Source organism: Gymnoscopelus braueri (genome assembly GCF_963280865.1).
Source record: "Gymnoscopelus braueri genome assembly, chromosome: 5".
Lineage (NCBI taxonomy): Eukaryota > Metazoa > Chordata > Actinopteri > Myctophiformes > Myctophidae > Gymnoscopelus > Gymnoscopelus braueri.
This window is the reverse complement of record NC_137606.1, coordinates 22,864,315-22,890,084: the sequence shown is the minus strand read 5'-3', so window position 1 is coordinate 22,890,084 and position 25,770 is coordinate 22,864,315. Positions and strand designations below refer to the sequence as shown.

The following is a 25,770-nucleotide window of genomic DNA, read 5'->3' as shown; positions in this document are numbered from 1 at the left end:
AAAAGCCTTTTACTTGTAAAGTTTGTGGAAAAGGCTGTGTTACCTCAAGTACTCTTGAAACACACATGAGGACTCATCGAGGTGAAAAACCTAATACTTGTTCAGAATGTGGCAAATGTTTTGTTTCTAAGAGGGATCTAAAGAGACACATGATGACACATACAGGGGAAAAGCCCTTTACCTGTGCACTTTGTGGCAAAGGCTTTAATCGCATGAGTCATCTAAAATCACACATGAGAACTCATGCAGCGAAAAAGCTCTTCACTTGTACATTTTGTGGCAAAAACTGTCATAGAATCCATAATCTTAAAGTACACATGAGGTTGCATACAGGGCACCTCCCTGTGTGTAAGGAGCAGGTTTCCCCTGACCAGCAGGATAGGAGCCCCAGTCTGGTCCAAGAGGAACCAGAGCCTCCACAGACTAAAGATAATCAGGAGCAGGTACGTCAAAAACCAGAGGAGGCTGGTGGGACATTACCAGCAGTAAAATGTAAAGATGATGGTGATGAAGGCTGTGTTACCTCAAGTACTCTTGAAACACACATGAGGACTCATTCAGGTGGAAAACGTAATACTTGTTCAGAATGTGGCAAATGTTTTGTTTCTAAGAGGGATCTAAAGAGACACATGATGACACATACAGGGGAAAAGCCCTTTACCTGTGCACTTTGTGGCAAAGGCTTTAATCGCATGAGTCATCTAAAATCACACATGAGAACTCATGCAGCGAAAAAGCTCTTCACTTGTATATTTTGTGGCAAAAACTGTCATAGAATCCATAATCTTAAAGTACACATGAGTACGCATACAGGGCACCTCCCTGTGTGTAAGGAGCAGGTTTCCCCTGACCAGCAGGATAGGAGCCCCAGTCTGGTACAAGAGGAACTAGAGCCTCCACAGTCTAAAGAAAATCAGGAGGAGGTATGTCAAAGACCAGAGGTGGCTGATGGGACATTACTAGCAGTAAAAGGTAAAGATGATGATGAAAACAGAGAGACAGAGCCTGTAGCCAGCACCTCCACTGAACACATGAAAACACAAGCTGATGTAGGGGACTGTGGAACATCACAACCAACTAGTGATGACCAGCTCCTCTCTCCACACTGTTCTGAATCTGACACTGAAGACAGTGATGAGTGGGAGGAACAAACCCGCCCCGTTAGGAGTTGCAGAGGGGAAAAAAAGTTTAGTTGTACTGAGTGTGGCAAAATGTTTCATCGAAAGGAGAGTTTGAAGAGGCACGCAATATTTCATAAAAGTGAAAAACCCTTTACTTGTGCAGTTTGTGAAAAAGTCTGTATTGATAATGGTGATCTAAAAAAACATATGAGGACTCACTTTACTTGCAAGGTTTGTGGCAAAGCCTTTGATCACACTGGTATTCTAAATAGACACATGAAGACTCATACAGGGGAAAAGCCCTTCACTTGTAAGATTTGTGGTAAAGGCTGTAGTCAAAATGGTGATCTGAAACTACACCTAATGACTCATACCGGGGAGAAGCCCTTTGCTTGTACAGTTTGTGGCAAAGGCTTTAATCGCAAGGGTCACACTAAAAGACACATGATGACTCATACAGGGGAAAAGCCCTTCACTTGTGAAGTTTGTGGTAGAGGATGTATACTCAAAGCTGATCTACAAGCACACATGAGGACTCATACAGGGGAAAAGCCTTTTACCTGTAACATTTGTGGCAAAGGCTATGTTTCCCCAAGTACTCCTAAAACACACATGAGGACTCATACAGGTGAGAAGCCCTACACTTGTAATATTTGTGGCAAAGGCTGCAGTCAAAATAGTGATCTTAAATTACACCAAATGATTCATACTGGGGAAAAGCCCTTCACTTGTTCAGTTTGTGGCAAAGGCTTTAATCGCAAGGGTCACACTGAAAGACACATGATGACTCATACAGGGGACAAGCCCTTCACTTGTGCAGTTTGTGGCAAAGGCTGTAGGCTCAATGCTGAACTTGAAGTACACATGAGGACTCATACAGGGGAAAAGCCATTTACTTGTAACGTTTGTGGCAGAGGCTGTGTTACCTCAGGTAGTCTTTCAACACACATGAGGACTCATACAGGTGAAAAACCGTTAACTTGTTCAGTGTGTGGTAAATGTTTTGGTCCTAAAAGGGATCTGAAGAGACACATGATGACTCACACAGGGGAAAAGCCCTTCACTTGTGCTGTTTGTGGCAAAGGCTGTGCACAAAGGGTTCATCTAAAAGAACACATGAGGACTCATACAGGGGAAAAACCCTTTACCTGTGCAGTTTGTGGTAAAGGCTTTAATGAAAATGGTCACTTAAAAACACACTTGATGACTCATACAGGGGAAAAGCCCTATACTTGTGAGGTATGTGGCAAAGGTTGTAGACAAATGTGTGATCTAAAGAAACACCTGAGGACTCATACAGGGGAAAAACCTTATACTTGTAAAGTTTGTGGCAAAAGCTTTATTTCGACAAGTATTCTAAAAACACATATGATGACTCATACTGGCGAAAAACGCTTTACATGCTTAGTTTGTGGCAAAGTTTTTGGTTCGAAGAGTGAACTAAAAAGACACACGATAACTCATACAGGCAAAAAGCCCTTTACCTGTGCCGTTTGTGGCAAAGGCTGTCGTCGCATTACTCATCTAAAATCACACATGAGGACGCATGTAGAGACAAAGCTCTTTACTTGTACATTTTGCGGCAAAAACTGTCATTATATGCATAATCTAAAAAAATACATGAGGACGCATACAGGGGAAAACCCCTGTACTTGTGAAGTTTGTGGCACAAGCTTTGTTCACAATGGTGAACTAAAAAAACACATGAGGACTCATGCAGGAGCGGGAATGCTTTAGTTGCAGTTACTTTGCGGCAAATGCTTTGGTTAAAAAGAAAATGGGAGATGGAGGACTTCATACAGGGAAGAAACTGTTAGATGAACACCAATTTTGTGAGGCAAACTGTTGCCTCCCAGAATTTTGTGTGAGCCCTTTCTTGACACTACATATAATGGGCCTTTATACGACAAAGAATTATACCAATTTCTTTACACCTGTACTTGTGATATGATAATAAAGTTGAATGATGGACTATCAAATGTTTGTGTTGCATTTTTTATTTATTTTTATTTACTGCTGCTCATGTTTTATTATTACTTGAAGCTTATAGGTTAATGATAGAACAATATGATCATTTTGTCCACATTCTTTAGGATTGTAAATGTTATATTGATTATAACATAAATCACTGAACTAAGAAAAAAGTTTATCCCGTAATAGCTCTTCTGCATGAGAACACGAGGGGTTCAGGGAACACTCTTTGTAAGGGCGGGGTCACTTTCAATAATAGCCCAGTTAGCTCAGATGATCGGTTGAATACGGTGTACTGCCATGCTGTGTTGGGTGACAAAGAAGGGCCAGGATTGAGAAACGTTCGTGCGTTTCTTTTTAATTAACCCATTAAAATCAGGAAAGCATCTGTGTCATTTTAGATTTGAACCACTTTTATACTTTGGCAATTCAAAAAATGCAGATATACAAGCTCGAACATTTTTTACTCCAATATTTTGCTTTTGGGGGTCCCTGGAACAAAAATAGTTTGAGATGGGGTCTGTGGCCAAATACATATAATTTTGGGGGTCCTTGACATGAAAAAGTTGGAGAACCAAAAGAGTGAGTTAGGGCGCGCTCTCACCGCACTTTTATTTTACCTCTGGGGCAGAATATGCCAATGCATTGTCAATGTAAATGCGTGGATTCACGCAAGAGCGGATTTTTCCGCTTGTCGCGCAGACCTTGCGTTTATCTGCTCTACGCGACATGTCCATTTGAAGCAGAAAACTGTTGGAGGCAGGAGCTGATTTTCCCCCTCTGTCCAATCGGGTGAGTCGAAGGCGGACCGTCCCAAGACTCAGGAAGCAACATGGTGCTCAAGGCAGCAGGCGGTGCGGGCTACGGGGACGGTCCTGAAAGTGAGTGACAGGCGCGTCACTCCCGTTTTTTAGAATCCGCTGGCTGCAAAAAACTGTGGCCGCGCACAACCTGCGTTTAACAAAGGCCAGCCAACTTTTGGTGAGAGCGCGCCCTTAGGAGGTTTTGTTCATCCTTGATAAGAACAGCTGAGGTTGGAGGTCAAAAGGGTATGGAGCCTGGAGTCAGCAAAACCAGCTGTTTTTTTTTAGAAGCGCTTTTAATACTTTCATTGTTTCAATACTTTTTTTGACCAACACATATACGTAAAGGGTGTTCATTAGCACTGATTTATGGGAAAAAATTGAGTTAGCTGGTTTCTGCCTGACGGCGACGATAGGTTTTCTTTTTTTTTCCAGAAAACTGTTAGGATTTAGAAGACATTTGTGGAATCGGTCTTAATGTGTTAATAGATCGGGCGATTGACGCCATATGCCTCATTGTGCGCCCATGAGACATGCACAGGGCTGCAACCCCTCTCATTGAATCTCTTTGTCATGTCGGCAGCTTTTTGATCAAAATCGCTATCATAAATGCAACGTAATCGTTGAAATTGACCGAAGGGAACATTTTTAATCAGGTGTGGTGGATGGAAAGAGTTGGCTCTAAGAAGAGTGCTCAAAGATTGCGAAGATTACCAGACTCATCTTTAAAAATAGTTTAAATAGCGTGTACTCAATAGTAAGTTTGATGTTATCATTAACATTAACTGTGTTTTTCACAGGAAAAGTGATTTTTTTCTCAGTTTATTTTTTTACATTGAAGTGAATGGAGCAGCAACTTTTTGAATAGCGTTTTCTCCTAGTTCCTTTGAAAAAAATAAAATAATTTTTTTTTATTTTTTTTTAATTTTTTATAAGAGACGTCAAAAGACGTCATTGGCACTCATGGCACACTGAAAACAGCCGTCAAAAGACGTCATTGGCACTCAATGAGTTAACACATTCACTGCCAGGGGTTTTCTAAAACAGGCTGTAGCCTCTGCCAGCATTTTAAGCATCCTGACTAAATGTTTCAATAACCACAGAATATTCTTTGCTATCACTATGTAAACACCAAATATCTCAAAAGAAAGATTATAATCTCTACGTTCAGCTGGGAAAAAAGCAAGTTGATGGAATGTTCCGTTTTTTTGTTATTGGTAGTTGAATAGACCAATTATTTGTTTACACACATTGAGACTGGACGCACAGGTGACTGTTTCATGTAATCAATTCCCAACAGATCCCCAAACCTGTTGTTTTGGGATGCGCTGGTTTCAGTTCATTCAAACCCCCTCTTGTGTGTAGGCTAGTGGGGTGCGCCCTAGCGAGACATATATACTTCATCACGCAACGGTATTGTGCGCCGAGAACAGCTGACATACAAGCTCACAACCGCGTCGCGGATGCCACTTCTGTGAGCTTGGAGGTCTGCTATTCTCGGCCGTTCTCTGTGCGCGACACCTTCGCGGGACGGAGCATTAATTAGGCTTGACGGGCTGCAGCTGCGCGAGCAAGAGCAGGTTCTGTTGCGGTGATCATAGAGCACTCCCTCCGTTCTTATGACAGCCACTGGAGGTGGGCACATACTGGTTGTTATCAGTGTGACGTCGTCTGTTAAGGCGTCTATACAGCTTGTTTTCACCAAAAACAGCTGTCTCTAGAAACAGAGACAAAGACATTTTTGTGAAAGAGACACAAGACAGGCAGAAAAGTGATTTGACATTTATTTTTGCCTTCAGTGACATCAGACATATCAACAGTAGTTGTTTTCAAAATGAAGGGGGGAAAAAACTGCTTTTGAACATACTTTTATGTTGCTGTTTCACTCCAATGTCATTCAAGTGTAATCTTTGTTCAGCTCATTTCAAACTCAATTTCAAAGCTATATACATCAAATCATAATAAATCAAAGTCAAAATAAATACAAAATGATTAAATAGAAAAGGTTCAGAAAAGGTTCAGAAAAGGTTCACGTGTGTGTGTGTGTGTGTGTGTGTGTGTGTGTGTGTGTGTGTGTGTGTGTGTGTGTGTGTGTGTGTGTGTGTGTGTGTGTGTCAATACAATTATGCATCATAGTAGTTCACCCTTTGCACCGCTCCATCCATCCCTGTTGTCCGTGTTGGCTGTTTGAATCAGACAAATTCATGTTGTAAATAAAACACTGATAATCTAATGTGTACAAATGCAATGATTTAATGTTCCACTTTCATGTATTTTAAAGCTCAGCTGCTGTCAATACTAACTGGAGATAAAGTTTCAAAAGGTTGACTTTTTTTTCTTTCCAAGACTTAAAAAAAGTTCTGAATCTTTGAAAATATTTTTGCAAGACTGAAAAAAAGTTAAGAATTTATTATACATCCCAGATAAACATACATTTAAGAATGTGCTGATTTACCTGTGTTGTGTTTCACTGATTGATCTGCAATAAACCAGTGGTTCTCAACCTTTTCAGACCGCAACCCACCAAAATAATCTTATTTGAACTGGGGACCCCCCAAAATAATCTTATTTAACTCGGGACCCCCCAAAATAATCTTATATGAACTGGGGACCCCCCAAAATAATCGTATTTGAACTCGGGACCCCCCAGAATAATCATATTTGAACTCGGGACCCCCCAAAATAATCATATTTGAAGTCGGGACCCCCGACTTTGACTCAGTTCGCACAGATAAATAGATCTACATGCTCTAAAAGAGCTTGTAGATCGGCTATTTTCAAAAAAGTTAGCTCTTTCTTATATTAATTGACAATTTGGCCAATGTTTGCCCAGTTTTTAGAATAGTTTGTTGATTACTTATGAAGCAGCAGCTATATGCTATATCCTGTTCATGATATGTGCAATAATCCAGACTGTCGTCTTTCTGGAAACAGATGATGTAACATTGTATCTTTAATCTGATTGGCTGATTATTCTAAACTTCAGAACGAGTCCTCCTTCATTCTCTTTCAGACTCCAGAACTTCTCTTTCAGTAAACATCTGTTTATTCTCATCTGTTTATTCTCATCTGTTTATTCTCATCTGTTTATTCTCAACTGTTAAATTCAGTTCAGTTTTGATCGATGATGATAAAGATTACAGCCACCCTCCTCATCCTCTCCTCTGTACTTCATGTCAAAGCGATCCCATGGAAGTAAGTACATTATATGTATGTTATTATATAATATATACATTTATATCTAATGTTATTATATAAAACCAAATATGAACAATACACAATACAAACAAATGACACACACACACACACACACACACACACACACACACACCCACACCCACACCCACACCCACACCCACACACACACACCTTTTACTACCTGTATATACAGTATTAGATCTTGAATGTTGTCCAAATACATAAACATTAAAACAGATGTTAGGAACTGTTGTTGTGACATCATGAAATAAATCATTCTGTATGAATTACTTTCATAATAAAAATAAATAAATACATAAAACATTTGAATCTGTTTCAGTGTGTATAAAACGTTTGACAGGAAGCTACTTTTAATATCCAACCTTTCACTTCATATAAGAACCAAACATGATTGTTTAACATGATGAATATGTGTTATTGTCACTGTGAAGAAGTTTGTTGTTGAATTTAATGTAATCTTTTTTTAATTTTTTTTCAGTGTTCCATGAGTTGATTAATGTCCTTGGCTGTTCAGACACAGTTAAAGACTCATATAAAGAGTGCATTTATGCACTGGATGGTGAAGTGTTGATGTACGCAGACTACAACAAAGGGAAGGTGGTGTACCCTCAGCCTCCGTTTGTAGATCCAATCATCTACCCTGCAGCAGCTTATGAAATAGCTTTGGATCGGCAGCACTACTGCAAAGCCAACCTGGACGCACTGCCTTGAAGAAACCACCAGTGAAAGGTACATGAATACTATGAACACAATAGTTATTAACTAAAACGGTTGAATGTATTTAACATGAATGAAAATGTTTAAACATGTATATTAAGCATTTATGGTTGTTATGGTGAAATATTTTCTATATAATATTTATTTTTAGTAAACTTGAATATGTGCTCGAGGTGCAGATAATACGATGTTACCATAAAAATAAAACATATCAAGATGTATTCATATTGTGAGGCATTTCTCTCTCAAAATAACAACCTTTCTGTGAGTGTTATCTCTGTTATCCTGGAAATACATGATGGGGTCTGACTGACAGACAGACAGACAGACAGACAGACAGACAGTTTACGCCACATGGCCGGATTAACCCTTCATGGTGCGCGGTGCTACGACCCGTTTGGGTGGCCCCCTGGGGGGTGGGGGCGTGGCTGTGGGCGTGGCTTATCACCTTGGATTGTGGTTTTAAAGCCGTGGGCGTGGCCTATCGGCTAGTTAGGGGGTGTGTGGTTTAAAACCGGGGGCGTGGCCTATCACCTTGGGGGTGTGGTTTGACACTTTGGGCATAGCCTATCACCTTGGAGGTGTGGTTTGACGCTGTGGGCGTGGCCTAACGTCTTGGGGGTGTTGGTTTAAAGCTGTGGGCGTGGCCTATCAGCTTGGGTGCATGGTTTAAAGCTTTGGGCGTCAAAAATAGCAGATTTAATCCTATTTGAACTGGGACCCCCCAAAATTATCATATTTGAACTGGGGACCCCCCAAAATAATCCTATTTGAACTGGAGACCCCCCCAAAATAATCCTATTTGAACTGGGGACCTCCCAAATAATCATATTTCTGTGAGCTTGTAGATTGGTTATTTTCACGTTTGCCTCTTTCTTATTTATTTGACAATTTGACTAATTTGTATTAAAAAGGTCTCAAAAGTCATTACATTGTCACTTTATAAATGTGCAGATACCCTGTATACACTTATACTGTATGTTGTTTTGTTTACTGTTAAGTGAGAAAACAATGTTACCTATTAAGCTAATCATCTGGGGACCCCCAAAAAAAGTTATCTGGGGACCCCCCCCCCCCCCCGAGTCAATGCACTCATTCAATTATTTGAATTGAATGATGATTTATTTGATACATTTGGGGGTTTTATAAAATATTGCAATTTAATTTAAAAAGCAACAGTTTTGTGTTTTCATTTAGGTTTGCAATGCAGGCTTTAATTACAGTATAAATAATGACCTTTATTTGTTTAATATAACTCAGCTGATTGTTATAATGATTGACCTGGTATCCTATAGTTTCTTTGAGGCTCTACATTGTTCTCTCTACTCTCTACTTATGTGACTATTTACCTTGTTTATTGACTAGGGGTGGGAAAATTACTCAAATGTTTTACTTAAGTAAAAGTATCAATACTGCAATCTAGAAGTACTCTGTTACAAGTAAAAGTCCGGAATTCAAAATGTACATGAGTAAAAGTACAAAAGTATTGGCATTAAAATGTACTTAAAGTACCAAAAGTAAAAGTACTAAAATGTTTGAAAATAGCAGATCTACAAGCTCTTGGCGCAGCACTCGGTTACATGCTTGTAGATCTGCTATTTTCAAAGCCAGTGAGCTGAAGGACATACAGTACATAAGGTCATTGAATTTCGATGGTGATGAGCTGAACAGGTGGGACAGTAGAGTAGATCAGTATGTTGGATACACTGAGCTTGGTGTGAAGAACGCAGAGCGCTGGAATAAAGATCCTACACAACTGGCTGTGGTGAGAGCACAACGAGAGGCAACCTGTAAACCAGACTACTCCCATGCTCTGAACAAGAGAGGTGAGCTGATCTCAGAGCAGCACTCAACACTCATCACCTCATAAACTATAACATGAAATCATAATAAATCATTCTATTCAGAGATGATTAATGGTGTTAATATTGATCTGATAATGATTATAAAACATGACTTAATCTACTGAGAAACATTTCAGATCCTCTTAAACACTTAAAGGGATAGTTCACCCCCAAAATGACTTTTTTTCAAACGATTAGTCACCCCATGGAGACTCGAATTCATGGATATTTCTTTGTTTTTGTTTAAGCTTTCATTTTTAAGCTAATAATTTGATGACCGGCAGCGGTTCCGGTAGGAGACACAAAGAGTCTCCTTTGTATCTCCTACCGGTCCGCTTGTCATCAAATTATCGTCTTAGGAATGAGACAAAAACAAAACAATATCCATGAATTCAAGTCTCCATAGAATTTTTTTTTTTTGGGGTGAACTATCCCTTTAAGCCTGATTTATACTGTATCCTAACAGGCTGTCACACAGTGGAAATAGCAGATCTACAAGCTCACAGCATATGGTGTCACCATCGTACACCGAGTATAAATGAAACGTATAGATCTATTTCTGAGCGTTTTCACCTACATATAATGACCTGCCTAAAACAGAGACACCAGGATTGATGTTTTTTTAAATGAACTTTAAAAAGAACCATGCATGTTTAAGTTACTTTATATAAATGCACTACTTTGTAGAAAACTGTAGACTATTGTAGAATCTACAGTATTCTATGAAATGTTGTTCTCTGGTGCTATCTGGTGGCCAAACACTGACATTTACAATTTACAATGTAGGCATTTATCAGATGCTCTTAATCCAGAGTGATTTACAGTAAGCAAGGAAAACACAAGGTAATACATCAAATGCAAAGAAATAGTAATCTAGGATCATAGGTAAAGCAAGATCCTATCATCAGTCTAAACAGTATAATATCAAACAAATACATAATCTGTACATTGAAACTATACAAACCTATAGAATGCCAGGTCTACAAATGACCTGGCATATGTCTACATAACATGATATCTAAATTACATTTTAACCTTTGCATAAGCCTACAAGGTCATCAAGGCTAGGTCTAGTGCTACGGGCTGAGTTGGAATCTGAAGAGGTCAATGGGAAATTTTTGTTCCACCGTTTGGGAGCCAGAAGTGAGAAGAGTCTAGGACGTGTGGAGCATTGTCCAGGGTGTTTTAGAGAAGGGAGAAGAGTCTAGGACGTGTGGAGCGTTGTCCAGGGTGTTTTAGAGAAGGGAGAAGAGTCTGGGACGTGTGGAGCGTTGTCCAGGGTGTTTTAGAGAAAGGAGAAGAGTCTAGGACGTGTGGAGCGTTGACCAGGGTGTTTTAGAGAAGGGAGAAGAGTCTAGGACGTGTGGAGCGTTGACCAGGGTGTTTTAGAGAAGATTCAGACAGCTCCCATGTGTTAGCTGATATGAGTGAGAGGGAGGGGTTGTAGGGTTGGATCAGGTTTGAAGATATGGGGGTGTCATACCTTCTGTTGCTGTGTAGGCCAACATCAGTGTTTTGTACTCTGTGAGGGCAGCAACTGGGAGCCAATGGAGGGAGAGGATAATGGGGGAGAGCCGGGAAACGTGAACATTTTGGCTGGTTGACCAAGTGTGTTGCAGCTTTCTGGATCATTTGGATATAATTTGGATTATATACAATTATTAATGATAATGACATGTTCCTATGACTGGTATATAATAATAATAATAATAATAATAATAATAATAATAGAAAGACGTGAAAAAGAAGCCCAAAGTCGCTTATAATAAGCAGACATGGCAACATAGACTTGCTGCGCAGCAGTTCTCTCTCTCGCTTTGCCGGTCTGCGGGGGGTCTCGAGGTGTCAACTGCTCTTCCCTGGGGGAACATGTCATTATCATTAATAATTGTATATAATCCAAACCTATCGGTTGTCCAGAACCACTGTGCGACAATAGAACTCCATGTATATGTGAACCGATTGATGTCATCAGGGATCCCCTTATATGGAAATAAAATTACTTATACAAAGGAAAAGATCTCCATGTATGGACATGAAAGGCAGATGAGGGGTACGGTGAGTTGTCTGACAAAAAGGGTACAGGGCGTATTTCATTGTCAGAGGGGAATACGTTCCCAACAGGCATCGTTCCCTATGGACATCGATCGGCCTTGTGTATACACATAATTGTCTCCGCCAGGCCGAAGGCATGGTGGAGAGTATATTTTACCCTCCGTCCGTCCGTCCGTGTGTCCGTCCGTCTGTGAACACCTAACATTGGTCAATTGGTCATTTTCTAGTTTGATGTGGCACTGGTTTAAATCTCTGGCAGACATGTTAAGAGACAAGAAGGTGGCCACACACAGTGATAGCCAAAGTGCCAAAATGTTATCCTAGGATGCAAAAAAAACAAGGCATCTGTACTTACATTACATTACATTACAGTCATTTAGCAGACGCTTTTATCCAAAGCGACTTACAATAAGTGTATTCAACATAGGTAGGGAACGGAAACTACTAATCACCAGAAGTCTTTAGTGCATTTTCTGCAAAAACAAGCAACCAAGAGTATACCTAGCGCTAAGGTAAAAGTGCAATATATCAGCTACCTATTTCCTTAACAGATGAGACAAAATAGCTAAATCAAATGAGCATGAGCTAAAACAAATAAGTGTATCGACTAAACAAGATCCAATAAACAATCCAATAATCCAATAAACAATACAGCAATAGAAAACAAGCGTTCGTACAACTAGTTAACAACAAGTAGGTCAGGCAGAGAGGAAGGGTAGTGTTTCCTGAAGAGGTGGGTTTTCAGTCTGCGGCGAAATATGGGCAGTGACTCTGCTGTCCTAACATCAGTGGGAAGTTCATTCCACCACTGTGGGGCCAGAACAGAAAAGAGTCGTGACCGTGTGGATCGGCCAGAAGGACCCTTGAGTGACGAGGCAATCAGTCGCCCCGAGGTGGCAGACCGAAGTGGTCGGGCAGGGGTGTAGGCATCGACCATAGCCCGGAGGTAGTACTCTCTCTAGGCATCGGGTCCTCCAATAAAATATTGGCACTTTGGCTACCAGTGTGTGCGGCCACATTTAATAATGTGTTAACACACATTGTAGCGCATTTAGTTTTCAAAGTAATGATTAGAAAAGCACAGGTAAGGTGGTGTCTGGTGTTGAAGCCAGTTAGTACAATTGCTTTATATATGTATGCCTTCTGACTTCGTGTATCTGATTGCTGCTATAGATACCATACCTGTCTTAAATAGGTTTAGCATACCTGCTTTTGTAACTTGGCTATTGTTTCCTTATAATATAATGGTATTAAAGGTAGGGTAAGTGATTTGCAATTATTCAAATAATTGCAAAATGGGTCTATGTTCTGATAGTGCTCGTTACTATAGAGTGTCCTGTCCATATAAAAAGTCTCCATGTCTCTCCAGCTCTTTATAAAACAGAAAATGTATTTTGTAGTTTTTTTTTTTTTTTGTAGTTTCATTTCCAATTTTATCCAACCAGGACAGAGAACTCAATCAGGATATAGATTAAACAAGTGAAATTGGAAGTGATGACACTAAGAAATGAGCAACTGGAACACTATACAAATTAAGCTTAAAAATGGGTACTTTCTCCTGATTGGCTGAGATTTTGACACCTACCGAAAGATTTATTTTCTGTTTATTAAAGAGCTGGAGAGACAGGGAGACATCTGTTACTGAACAAACACTCTATAGCAATGATTACTATCAGAATATAGTATTTTAACCTTTTAACAAAATACTTTTTGTTTTAACCAAAAAATATCACTTACCCTACCTTTAACTTCATTAACAACCCTGTAAGACCCAGCGATGCTTTTTAGCAACAATTATATTTCATAAAGAAAGGAGTTTAAATAATTTATTTTTCAGTTATTTTTTAATCTTTTCACCTCTAAATCCTCATTGGGTCCTATTGTTTAGTCTTACAATGCCATTGGCCAGGATATTTGCATATAAATACCCCCCACAGAGCCAGGAATCATCACAACTTGAAAAGAATCCGGGTCTTACAGGGTTAAACCTAGTTGTTATATTGCATTGTTGTGTTATCACTGTTTTTGCTGAACATGTCCCATCAATATTTGACTTATTGTACCAAGTGAGTGACAAATAAACCCTTATTGATTCATTCTTTATGATTGTTTTCTTCTTTTGTCTTGTATGACGAATTTTCAAGGTAATAATGATAAAATCACAGTAAGTTGGTGTCTGGCAGTGCCGCCAGTTAGTGCACTAAACATTCTACTATTTGATAATTTATGTTTAAAAAAAAAAATCGTATCTGTATCCCGTTTATAATGACCAAAGTCATTGGGTGGTGTGTGTGCAATATAATGACTGTAGTTACAATAAACACAACCCCAAACTACACATGTATTTGTCTGTAAAGGACACTGCTATACGTTCTACATGTCCTGATGTACAATTAACAACTCTATCCATGTCCTCATGTGTGAGAGTCTCTCTCTGTGTCTTCTTGTTATTCATTTATCTATAGAAACCTATAGAAACATCACATGATCTTAATGTATCTTGAAAAAGTGTTTTTATTGCCTCCAAAAGGAGGATTTTTACTATCAATCAAAGTTAATGAGGCGATTCAATGGCTTATAATTTATCAACATGAAATAATAATGAATAGTCTTCACATCAGATCAGGGCACACAATAGCAATCGTATACAAATGAAGTTTCTACAACTTGGTTGGCCTTGCAAGTGTCTCAATGGCTCTGCTTGAATAACAAGATGAAAGTGAGAGAGACTCTCACACACACACACACACACACACACACACACACACACACACGCACATCAGGACACTAATAGTTGTTTATTTCACATGTAAATGAAAGCAGGACATGCATGAGATTAAGACATCAGATATATAGTTGAACATATATGTTTCACAAATAATAGTTTTATATCTTTATTTCACGTAATAACAGAGCTGAGCTGTTAAGCTTCACAACCACACTATGATAGCATAACTTATTATAAATAGTTTTAAAAGAAGGTGGGAACTTTCCTCTTTCTGTAGCAACGTGTTCAGAAGACTTGAAGAATGCCATTACTTGTTGATGTCACTAAAGGGGCAGTTCATACTTTGTACAGAGGGGGGAATGATTTGTGTAACGTGGTTGAGTGTGACTGAGGGCCAGAACTATAATGAGATTTTAATGATTTATTCATTAAAGCAATATTGTATGTAATGGAATAATGTATGGATTTATTTTGTATTTTTAGTAGTCATATCTCAAGTTTCTTAGGCAGGTAAAGAAGGAAAGCACAGTGATGTTGAATGGGATCCAGGCAGGTCCATGATTCGCACAGTATGGCATGCATTAAACATCAGCTTTTCATTAAGCTTTATTCAACATGTAAATGACAGCAGGATATGCAGAATAGCAATGATAGCGGTTAATAGTTTACTTTTCAAAGTCAGATAATGGTTGTGCAGTGCATGGTCTCCCATTACTTTTGAGCTTTCAAAGTACATAAAGTGAAATTCCCTTGTGCCACACAAATTGTACATCTTCACTTGTGCTATTGATGGAGTCCATGGATTTCAGAAGTTGGTCTATTTATTTACCTTTTAGTAATAACATGGTTACAAAATAAACAGATTAAGTAGATTAGACTCCCTTTCTTTCCCCCTATTAGAGGGTAGATGATTGTCCTCATCTTTGAGGGCATTTACTCCTGTATTATGAAACATCACTTTTGATCACCCAGGATGCAAATGGTGAACCGGCCCATCAACACCTAGGATGTATTGAAATTCAAAGATGCATGATGACCCATTGTTGTTCTTTTAAGCAGTTTTTTTTATTAAGTCTGCTGAGCTGTCATGAACCTTTATTATTTTGTAGTACTTTCTTATTTGTATCAAGAGTTTTCAAAGTAATAATTATAAAACAATAAAGACTATTATGTGGTCTCTGATGCTACAGACTTTGTCTATAAAGAAGGACCGGAATGTCTCAAATCTCTCAATAGAAATGACTTCATTGGAAATGGGAGGGAATAGTAGTGTGGGGTGTTGAGGGTTTGCAGCAATGAGGTGTGAGAAATATATTTGTTTACTTTACAAGTACTTTACAACCCTTTACAAGCTCTTTCATGGCAGCTAAATTGCTCCATAATTTATAAGCTTTCCATTTACGTTCAGGCAGCACATCTACATGTCCTTCAGGTCACGTCGTTAACCCAGGGTGGGTGAATCAATGTAGGAACATTTTAGATAATTTAAGGGGGGCTACAGTGTCCATAAGGCAGCACATCATTGCATGAATCTAGTTCAAGTACCTTCACAGAACATGAATCTAGTTCAAGTACCTTCACAGAACATGAATCTAGTTCAAGTACCTTCACAGAACATGAAGAATCTGTCAGGTCCGGCTATTGATGTGCAGTTTTGTTATAGGATGGCAGGGGAAGAGGAGACATTGTTTTGGTTGACTCATCGTCTTGGAACAGATGTGTTCCAAGACTTTTTAAAATTACTTAAAAACAAACATATCATGTACGGTTCGGGACCCTCCATGCATTCACATAAACTTCCTTGTTTGTGCAGGCAGTTGGGGGAATACATTCTGTAAAAATTAAATCAATATCACCATTATTTCAAACTTTTACTTCTACAATGAATTAATGATTATTAAAAAAGTGAAAGTAGCAGATATCTTACACTTGTAGATCTGCAACGCCCATGCCTTATTAATTTAATAATCTATTGGCAGGTTATGACTGTATGTGTGTTAGTGTACTGTATGTAACTGATCAGGAAGTTGTGAAACAGTGTAGATGTGTTAAATAACAACTCTTACCCCAGAATGTCAAACTGCACCTGCTCCATTAAGAGCAGATGGAAACAGGATGAACCAAATAGCACACTACACATACCATATACCATTATGTATCATAATTATGATATTCATGTTTATACAAACAGTTATTTAGTAGTTCTTAATAGATTGAGTCCATCGTTTTCAAAGACAATTAGAAAAGAACTGTATGCTGGTGTCTTGTGTTGGAGCCTGTTAATGTTGTCTTCTGCCATTTTGCATCTATCTGTATTCTACATTCTGCTTCATTACATCCATTTTGTATTATTATCCTTTTGCTATACTGTATTGTCTTTGTAGCACATAATATGTGCTACAAATATTATTGTGACATAGATAGAAATAAACAAATCTCAATATTGAATGACCTTGCAAGTGTCTCAATGGCTCTGATTGAATAACAATTAGGACACTAATAGTTGTTTATTTCACCAACCAGACCACTGTCTTCTATGCACTAAAGTGACATCAATTTAAATATTGAATTTACATTGCTTACTTACTTAATTCTAAAAATGTACGAAGGATGTTATTCGTGTACAAGTCCAGATGTGAAGGACTACTTTGTGTTCATGACTATTTCAGCCGGTAACATAACATATCCTTTCAGCTTAACCTTTGACTGTACTGCCTGTACTGTCAATAATCATGTTTTCTATATTATATGCTTTGACTCTGACAGTGTCTATTCTTTTGGATTTATACTCGCTCCTGCTTTGACATGACTCACGTTCACATGGACTAATAGGATGTACTGACTTGTAATGAATTCACTCATATATCCATTATTGTTAGACTGCACATATATTACTCAGATACTCATTTATGAATCCTGTTGACACTGTACATTTATTCATGTTATTGGTTCGATGTACCATAGAATATTGTCATACATATATTTTTTTTATAAACAAACACACATGACCAGCAATAAAGCACAGATAGATTTGTATGTTAATAGATTATTTTAGGATTTATTTGTATTTTTGTTAGTCGTATCTCAAGTTTCTTAGTGGGGAAAGAAGGAAAGCACAGTGATGGTGAATGGGATCCATGCAGGCAGGTCCATGATTTGAACAGTATGGCTTGCATTAAACATGTGTTTTTCATTAAGCTTTATTCAACATGTAAATGGCAGCAGGACATGCAGAATAGCAATGATAGCAGTTTATATTTTACTTTTCAAAGTCAGAGATAGGTTACCTTTTAGTAATAACATGGTTACAAAACAAACAGATTAAGTAGATTAGACTCCCTTTCTTTCCCCCTATTAGAGGGTAGATGATTGTCCTCATCTTTGAGGGCATTTACTCCTGTATTATGAAACACCACTTTTGATGACCCAGGATGCAAATGGTGACACCTAGGATGTATTGAAATGCAATGATGACCCATTGTTGTTCTTTTAAGCAGTTTTCTTTATTAAGTCTGCTGAGCTGTCATGAACCTTTATTATTTTGTAGTACTTTCTTATTTGTATCAAGAGTTTTCAAAGTAATAATTATAAAACAATAAAGACTATTATGTGGTCTCTGATGCTACATACTTTGTCTATAAAGAAGGACCGGAACGGTATTATCACATTCAGAGGAAGGCTTTTATTTTTTTACCATTATCAGTCATATGACTTGAACATTTCCAAAACTAAACAAAAAGTGCCTTATGATAAGTGCTAAATAAATCTACAGAAAATTAACCAGTGCCATCAAAAACAGAAATGGCTGAAAGTCATGACTTTGCCACCTTATGGCTTAAGTTTTACTTCTTGTACAGAAATGTGGCCCTCCTCTCCTTGAGAGATGCAAATCTTTCAATGACAAACACCTAGCTAGATTTGAGGATAAGTAGAAAAAATACCCCAAAAAAACTAAAATGAATATGATAATACCTTTGTGCATGTTTGCTTGATACATAATCGATGGCCAAAATGCAAAACCTCCTATGTGCAAATTTCATGATTTTCGGATTTCACTGTGGATGAGGACTTTAGGCTATGCTGCACATGCTCAGTCTGTCTGCAAGATAGTCCCGCCCCTCATTTTGTCACAAAAGTCATTTGACTAAAACCTCCTAGGCCTATCTTGTTCAGTGCCAATTAGTGCTAAAATGTTGAAGCGCAAAACCTCTTATCTGCACCAGAACTAGTTGAGCAGCAGACAGAGCTGAAACTTGGGAATTCTATGTTATGTAGGGCGTCTAAATGTCTTTCAGTTTGTAGTAATCAATTATTTTCAAAATAAAAAAGTGTCTTCCACCCTTACTAGTTAAGTATTGGTTAGTAACTCTGTCAAGTTAATTGCATTGCCTTGTTGATTGCTAATGATTAGTGTCAGGTGATGACACTTTTATCACACCAAGAGATTGAGTGTGAGTTGATCAAAAATGTTAATGGTAATACTTGTTACAGTACTATAGAATGTCTTGATCTCAAAATGAGCATAAAAATCACACCCTGTGTGAAGTGGGCGGTGTATTGCTAGCTAATCACAATACTGAATGGAGTCAACCAATCATGTACAAAAAATTAATACATTTATTGAAACACTCTTTATGATGGAAAAAACCATAACTTAAAAAAAAACAATTTATGGTTTTTTTTAAAGTTATGGTTTCTTATATAGGGTTATGCACATGTGTCATGTGACACTGGCCAATCACAGTCCTGAATAGACTGTGATTGGCCAATCATGGTGCAGGGTTAGGCGGGGTACATTTTTGTAATTTTTTGGCCAATCACAGCGCAGGATTTGTTGTACAAATATCCAAACCTCACTTATAGGGGCGGTTTCTCCGCCCAAAAAAGCATTATTTAACAAAATAATGTTTGTTTGTAAGCTGAACTATTTCTAGGTAAAAACCTCCTATGTGCATCTATGTAGATAGGAGGTCATTTTTAGGTATAGATAGGAGGTTTTGGCGTTGAACATTTTGAACTTGTGGTTATGTGGGTGGGATTTGGGGGTATGAGGGTATGGGGTGGGATGGGGTTTTGAGTTATGGGGGTTGAGAGGTGTGGGCTGGCAGTTGGGGGGTATGGGGTTTGTGGAAGTGGGGGAGTATTGCAGGTGGTGGAGGAGTTTGGGGGTAGAGGGTATGGGGGGATTATGTTGAGGGGGGGCATAGGCCAGTTAGGCCGGATCATACAGGATAGGGTCTTTGCGATGCGAGAGTGTGGTCTAGCCAACACCAACTCGGGACTCCTGAAGTGGGATGGGGGTTTGAGTTATGGAGGTGGAGATGTGTGGGCTGGCAGTTGGGGGGATGGGGTTTGTGGGAGTGGGGGAGTATTGCAGGTGGTGGAGTTGGGGGTAGAGGGTATGGGGGGGATTTTGTTGAGGGGGGCATGGGCCAGTTAGGCCGGATCATATAGGATAGGGTCTTTGCGATGCGAGTGTGGTTTAGCCAACACCAACTCGGGACTCCTGAATCGCTGCCCTCCACACTCTCCTATCTAGCATTAGGGTCTTGATACTGTGTTGTTAGCTAAGCTGTTACGCCGAAGTGCATCTACGTAGGTGGTGCACTTCTTGTCTTTCCTGGCTTTGCCCTGGGTTGGCTACCATAGTGTCAGTTTGCTTGCCACTAGTTATGGGTGCCTGACACAGTGCCCTGCCTCATCCTTCTCTCTCTGACTTTGTCTGTGACCCATGGTAGGTTCCCGTAGAGGGCCACATTTCTGATGTGGTCCGTCCATGTGACTCCTAGTGCCATTCTTGGCCCTCTGGTACTCATCCATGGTGAATGATCCGTCTGGTATGGGAAGGTCATGGAAGACAGGAGCATCGGATCATCCTCTTCTTCGGTTGAAGGAGGATTTCCTAGGAGTGTTTTGAAGTGCTGGTACCATGTTTCAACTCGTTCCTCTGTGCTTTCTCCCCAGAAGTCTGAGAAGAGCTTCTGCCAGAAATGGCATTGATGAGCTTCCAGCTCTTGCCATGCTTCTGGTTAACATGCACCTCTTTAATGTCCCTGATCTTTTGGGTCAGCTCCTGTTGTTCCAGTTGCATACACATGGTATAGCTCCTCCTTCCTCCGCTTATATTCCTCCCTCAGACCCTCTCCTTTTTGGTCAGCGACAAAGTCCCTGTGTGCTGCTCTCATCTCCTCCCTGGCTTTGGTGATTCTAGGGTCAAGGCATCCGTCTTTCCTCCTTGCTTGTAGGCTCTTTAAGACATTCAATGATCTTACATACTATTCCACTATCCACACTGGACACAAGGTTGGTGATCCAGTTGTATGAGTTAGGGGAGTTGGAGGGCATGAGGGTTGGGGGAATGGGGGTTGTGGGAGTGGGGGGGTATTTCAGGTGGTGGAGTTGGGGGGTAGAGAGTATAGGGGGGTTTATGTCGAGGGGTGCCTGGGCCAGTTGTTTTGTAGTCCACCAATTGTATTCCTGTTGTCCTTTTTGTACATTTTATTTGTAAGCACTTTTTGTTGCCAGACCCAGGGGGTCTGGCCTACATGAGGCTTTGTCGGTCTGTCCCTCTTTTCCTACCCAGCCAATCGGCATGTCACCTCGACGTCACCTCGAGTATTTAACCACTAGGGGTCTGGCACATCCAGGTCGCCTGGTCTAGTATTTTAGATTCTTGCTATGGACTATTGTTTTTGAATAAAATAAAAAAGCATTCAATGCAACTCAGTGGTGTGTTCTACCGTGTTAAGCTGGATACGCCGTATACAGGGCAGATTTTTTGGGGGAAAAGCGTATACAGTCTACTAACCATTTCATCCATTGAAAACGCGCTAGTGTATACCCAAGACCACGTGCATCTCGTGCAGGGAATGATTATCGTATACCTCCGGGAAAAAAACTAGACCACACCACTGATGCAACTGTTTGCAGCAGTAAATGTATGTATTTACAGCCAGTACTATGTGTCATTATTTAGTTATGCAATCACTTTGTAAGTGTCTGTGACACTTGTCCTTTTAACTTCAATTGTTTCTTAAGTTTGAAGTTAATTTATTATTATTTTGCTTATTTTGGGATACCTTTATTTTGACACTTCCTGTGTATTTTGGGCTACCTTTTATTTTGACACTTCCTGTTACTTGACCGGCCTTATCTGAGGCGTGCTAGCGTTACTCACAGGACAGATCCATTCAGAGACCGTCAGAGCAGAGTGACAGTAGAGAGAGACACGGCCGCTCACCAACGTGTTTCCTAAATCAGCGCGACACGGTACGAAATGTTTGTTTGTTTGCTTTAACGTTCTGTGGCCTGTAACCTGTAACCCTGTATTCTGCACTTTAAATGCGCAGTTGGAGTAAGGTTGTTTATATATTGTTCACAGTGCCTGTTGTGACGTTTAGGGCAACTATGACCGTTTGAGTTACCTGAAGCCAAGGTGGTTTTGTATGCAGCCCATAGCACCCTTTGGATAGCGGAGCGAGGTAAAGGAGTGTTCTCTTGTTTGTTTGTTTGTTTGGATTTTCTTTCTGATTTAATTTGGGATCTATTAATTGTTTGTCTGGTATTTTGATTTAATAAAAACATTATTTATTTCTATTTTTATAGTTTTCACGGTGTTCGAACAAAGCTTCATTCTGTGTTGAAGAGAAAATAAATACACCCGTTGAAACCATCCACCTTCGTCATCATTCAAATCCAAGGGCCGCTACACACTTTGAAATGCAAAAGCTCCTATCTGCAGAATTACCCAGGAAAAGTGGGGAAAAACCTCCTATCTGCATTTGCAATATGAGATCAGTGTAATTAACATATAATATTGTAATATAGTCCAGAAATCCAGAAACTGTGTATTATGTGATGGGTATCATAAAAAAAATAGCATTGTGCAAAAGAAATACACCATTTTGTAGTTTTCTTTTTCATTTTCCCAACAATGTAAATTTTTCAGATAGGAGGTTTTGCGTTTTGGCCATATGCATTGGTTAGAGGTAACAGAGCAATGTATGCGGCCCCCCCAAGAGAGTGTGACCTCATTTATATGTATTTTAAAGTCTGATCATTATTTTCTACAATTTCGTTGTACTACTGTTTACCTTTCATGTTAAACATCCATGGAGCAGTGAGGACGGAACGTTTGTTCTTAGCCCACTTTCTCTGGGGACCCAATATAAGGGAGCACCCCTTCCGGTTCTCTTCAGTTGCATTCTGGAAAGAGAAACAACAAGTCAAGTCTTTTCATTGTTCCGTGTCTTTTCCTTTTTAATTCAGGTCAGTACAATGTAAACAAACCAACGTTTTATCTCATAAGAGCAGGCTTTAGTAATTAGGTATTTTCGCTAAATGTTATTGGGGTAAATGAGTGTTTAAAGTGACGTCTTTTACCGGAGGAAAAGTTTGAATGAAACTGAAACTGTCTATGGGTGACGCCATTTTGTGCCTACCATGTTGTTCAGAGCGGGGTGTTTGTAAGGGCTCCTGTACACAGTGGATATTTTGATTTGGGGTTTTATTGTTTTGTTTATGCTTTGATTCATGAAAACATGCACTGTTATGATGATTTTGAGTAACACCTCGAGTTATTTTCTATATATATATTTTGTCAATGTTGTGGAACACAATCATTTCAAAACCTTCATTTCAGTGTCCTGTGAGCAGCACAGAAGTATCGTCGCTTTTGGTAGCCAGTAGTTAAAGGGACAGTGCACCTTAAAAATGCACGTTGATAATGCACTTTTAAACAGTGTACAAGCCAGTCAGATGCTGTGTAAATTATACTTTAGTGTTAAAGAGTATTATTGAACTTAAAGGCCAACTTGCAGGTTAAACCCTACTCTTCAATTATGTGTAGTTTACATCATTGGTATCTAATTTCAATATTTATTTTTTTCCATTTTACGCCGGAAATTCCGCTCAGAAAGGGTTAAAAACGTCCACGCACGAACAACATGTATGGAGCCAGTCAAAAACCTTGTTAGACGCTATCAGCGCCGTGACGTCACCGAAGGTTACTTTTCCCTTCCTCTCATCCACTACAATGGAGTTTGACTAGCGCGGAAAGACATTTTCTTGATCCAAAATGGACGCCTTACAAGAGGAAAATGGGTTTAATCGTCGGAGAGACTTTGACGGACCAGCACCATACAATTTCGAGCCTGTTAGGCAACCGAGACCAGCAGCAGATGCCTCTTCTGTCAGACCTCGATATCGCCAGGAGATGGAGACATGGGGTCACAACAACATGTGGCGGATCGGTCAGACGTCTTGGTAAGCGCCATTATCAACAGTATAGCCTAGCGTTGCATTGTATCAATAACGTGCTGGAAAAAGTACTTGTATTACTTAAGTAAAAGTATCAATACTGCAATGTAGAAATACTCTGTTACAAGTAAAATGTACTTGAGTAAAAGTACAAAAGTACTGTCAAAAAGTACCAAAAGTAAAAGTACTCATGGTGCAGAATGTCCCATTTCACAAGTACAAAATGTTTTTGAAAAATCTTTTGAAAATAGCAGATCTACAAGCTCACAAGTGCTTGTAGGGCTGAAGTGGTTAGTTATGTTTTGTAATAATAATCGAAATCTACAAAGTAACTAGTAACTAAAGTTTTCAAAAAAATAGTACAATATTTGCCTCTGAGATGTAGTGGAGTAGAAGTAAAAGTACTGAAAATTGGAAATACTCCAGTAAAGTAAAAAAAATACCTCAACATTGTACTTGAGTAAATGTACTTAGTTACTTTACACCACTGTCAACCTTATTAAAAGTATGATAATTTGCCTCTGACCTCCATTTTCACAAAGTAGGCTACAAATATGTTGATTGTTACTTGAATGCTGTTGCTAATAGAATAGTCCAGGTTGTTATATAGCCTAAATAACTCATTATCAGTATTTTTTAATTTCAAGGACCCCCAGTTTGATATGCATCAGGCCACAGACCACATTGATATAATATATAGACCTTTTCTTTTTTTTGTCTTTGAACTCAGGTGTCTGTGTGGAGAATGTCAACCTATGACCACTGGTATAGAGAGCGTGTGTTGCAGAGAGAGACAGCCCTACTGGAAGCTAGTAGAGGATTTAGCACCCAGACCTGAGAACATCCGGTGTCTAACACAACACCCTGGATTTGAAGGTTCCTGTCTGAATCCTTTCGTGCTGCAGATAGCATATCTCGCCTTCCGCCAGGAGCATGGAGCACTAACCCTCAGGACTTTTGAGTAAGTTGTACAATATTTTATGAAGTTTTATGACGCACCTGAAATGAACATGACCTGTATTTCATGCCTACTGCAGTGCTGACACCTGAATTTCCCTTGTAGGATTAATAAAGCACAATCTATCTCTCTCTTCCAGCCAATACCGCTACACAGCATACAGACAGATGGTTCGCTGGGCTTACGGTAAACTTGGTCGCCACAGTAGGAGGGTCGTACCTGCCTGTGTAGTCCACGCCATCAGACAGACATTTCCAGAGGAAGGTGGAAACTACAGAGGCTTCTCATGGCCAGACTTGAGCCAATAAAGTTATTGAACTGAATTGACGGTATTCATGTTTTTCTTCTTTAGATGCCAAAAACATTTGGTCACTATTGTCAAAGATATGATATACTATATGCCATCTATGTTATCATTTATCACAGATTGACCATATGGATTAAGGCAATACAATTGGACTTGCTATAGCATTACAAGTCATAAATAACCATGCAGGGTTTTGATTAAGAACACAAAATGATTTTCTCATCATTTGCTTCTTACACAGTAAACGGTCATGTGTAGTATAGTCAACATTTAATCTTTTCTTCTACTTACAGACCAGGTTGTCAAAATGTAAATACATGTCATTAACAGATATCAAGAAGTAGCATTTATGTCAAAGTGCTTACCTAAAGAGCAGTTGCTTACACAACACAAGTATATCATCTGTTATCAACAGGGGAAGCCAAACGCAAGATATAGACTGAGTTGAAGAAAACATTTATTTATCACAGACAGACACACATTTGAAATATTTATTTATGTCCACATAAACAGAAGTACACGATGTACAAAGGACCGAAGTACAAGATGTACAAAGGACATAAACACTGCCAGTGCAGTCAGATAATGGGGAAACAGCCAGTTACAAAGTGCATGTAAGGCAGAGCATTGTGCATACATCTGTAGCCTAGCTGAGAGATGGTCTGCTCTAGCCGATGATATTTCAGCACTTTGGTTAGGAAGGCTTACTCTAAGCTGTAATCAAAAGTACAGCCGACCTCGAGAATGAACACCTCCCTATGGTTTTCATTAACAACAATGACATCAGGG

The 25,770-nt window shown here is 39.3% G+C and overlaps 1 protein-coding gene and 1 long non-coding RNA gene across 2 annotated transcripts in view; both read left to right on the top strand.

The window, feature by feature from the left end:
* Positions 1–317: 317 nt before the first annotated feature.
* The window catches only part of LOC308085809 (H-2 class II histocompatibility antigen, E-S beta chain-like), a gene marked incomplete at its 5' end in the record, with an annotated part of 56,766 nt that continues 31,313 nt past the window's right edge, over positions 318–25,770 (top strand). Inside the window, 3 exons of the mRNA XM_080429119.1 lie at positions 318–443; positions 840–923; positions 9,555–9,657. Of these exons, the coding sequence (XP_080285245.1) occupies positions 318–443; positions 840–923; positions 9,555–9,657 (313 nt within the window). The remainder of the gene's footprint in view (positions 444–839; positions 924–9,554; positions 9,658–25,770) is intronic.
* Positions 23,388–25,013, top strand: LOC308085562. Its single transcript, XR_013933187.1, has 3 exons — positions 23,388–23,722; positions 24,447–24,677; positions 24,814–25,013. It is a non-coding gene; the product is annotated as an uncharacterized lncRNA (long non-coding RNA).